Below are 1,517 nucleotides of genomic sequence, written 5' to 3' on the forward strand. Positions count from 1 at the left end.
CGAGAAGGCTGCTGTCCTCCCCGCCGCTTGGTCGCGAGCTCACACCCGGGCTGAGTTTCGTACGTATCTGTTCATGAATTAATTTCGCTCGTCCCTTCGAACTAACCGGATCTTTTGACCGTACCCATTTATCATGTAACGCTTCTTAGGACAAGAAAGAAAGAATCTTACAGTACATGTTAATATATGCAAGCGATTAAAGGAAAAAAACCGGAATTAGCGTCCCACGTTCTCGGATGACGCCTGGTAAGTCGCAGGGTTTCCGGCCACCGCCAGCGACAGTGTCGCGTGCGGTAGGCGCAAGGATCACGAAGGCCTTTTACTCAAGAGACTTCAGAGCCGAAAAGCTTTTCATGTCTCTCCGGGGAGGGAAACCTGTCTCGGGTTTCCCCCCATCCCCCCACTTCTGTGTAAGAATTTTCCAGAAGGTTGATTGGCATAACACGGCGGTTCACGCGCATCGGACAGATGGCCGTCGTTTGGCAAATTAAAATTGTCATCCTCGGCCGGGCGCGGCGGCGCGCGCCTGTCATCCCAGCTACTCGGGAGGCCGAGGCGGGAGGATCGCTCGAGGTCAGCCTGGGCAACGTAGCGAGACCCCGTCTCTACTAAAAAAAAAAAAAAATAGAAAGAAATTGGCCAAACAACTAAAAATATATAGAAAAAATTAGCCAGGCATGGTGGCACATGCTTGTGGTCCCAGCTACTTGGGAGGCTGAGGCAGGAGGATCGCTCGAGCCCAGGAGGTTGAGGTTGCTGTGAGCGAGGCTGACGCCACGGCACTCTAGCCCGGGCGACAGAGCCAGACTCTGTCCTCAAAAAAAACAAAAACAAAAAGCGCAAATTCTCATTCTCCCTCTTTTTGATTTTTTTTTTTTTTTTCCTGGTCTACACCTCCAACCTCCTCCCCGATGAGGTCAGCGTCCTGCTCTCGCAGGGAAAGGGAAAAACCCCAACAAGTCTGTCCCGGTGACTTTACCTTTGTTCTAGAAGGCGCTGCTTCCAGGCGCGTGGTCTCCCTAGGTTAGCCCGAGACCCTTTTTGCTTTCTCCTTTCTCGTCCCCCCGCCACCACCCGTGTGTCCCCAGCGCGGCCCGTCATGAATTGAGCTGTGTCTTTGGTCGGAACCCCTGGCAGTTTGTCTGCTTCCTTCCCGGGACCTGGCCCTGCGTGGCAGCTTTGCTCGCGGGGGCACCCCCCCCACCGTCTCCCCAAGGTCTGCATTCTGGGGCGCGGGCCGAGTTCTTCTGTAAAGAGACGAACGCGATGCCAATAAAGTGGAACAAGAACAAAGACCGTTTGCCTCGGCCCTTTTTTCCTCCTCTTCTTGCAGAGCCTCAGCTCGGTGTAGACGCAGGCCGCGACGCCTTGCCAAGCTCGGGGGGCTCCTTCTCACATCCTGTCCCTTGTCTTCTGGGATTTTTTTATTTTATTTTTAGACAGAATCTGGCTCTGTCACCCGGGCTAGAGTACCGTGGCTTCAGCCTCGCTCACAGCAACCTCAACCTCCTGGGCTC

The 1,517-nt window shown here is 54.2% G+C and overlaps 1 protein-coding gene across 1 annotated transcript in view; it reads left to right on the forward strand.

The window, feature by feature from the left end:
• RAB7A (RAB7A, member RAS oncogene family) overlaps positions 1–1,351 on the forward strand; it is a gene marked incomplete at its 5' end in the record, with an annotated part of 18,435 nt that extends 17,084 nt beyond the window's left edge. Inside the window, one exon of the mRNA XM_012656012.1 lies at positions 1,334–1,351. Coding sequence (XP_012511466.1) covers positions 1,334–1,351 — 18 coding nt within the window. The remainder of the gene's footprint in view (positions 1–1,333) is intronic.
• Between the last annotated feature and the right edge of the window lie 166 nt (positions 1,352–1,517).

The sequence above is a fragment of the Propithecus coquereli genome, unplaced genomic scaffold (assembly GCF_000956105.1).
Source record: "Propithecus coquereli isolate 6110/MARCELLA unplaced genomic scaffold, Pcoq_1.0 Scaffold498, whole genome shotgun sequence".
NCBI classification, from domain to species: Eukaryota; Metazoa; Chordata; class Mammalia; order Primates; family Indriidae; genus Propithecus; species Propithecus coquereli.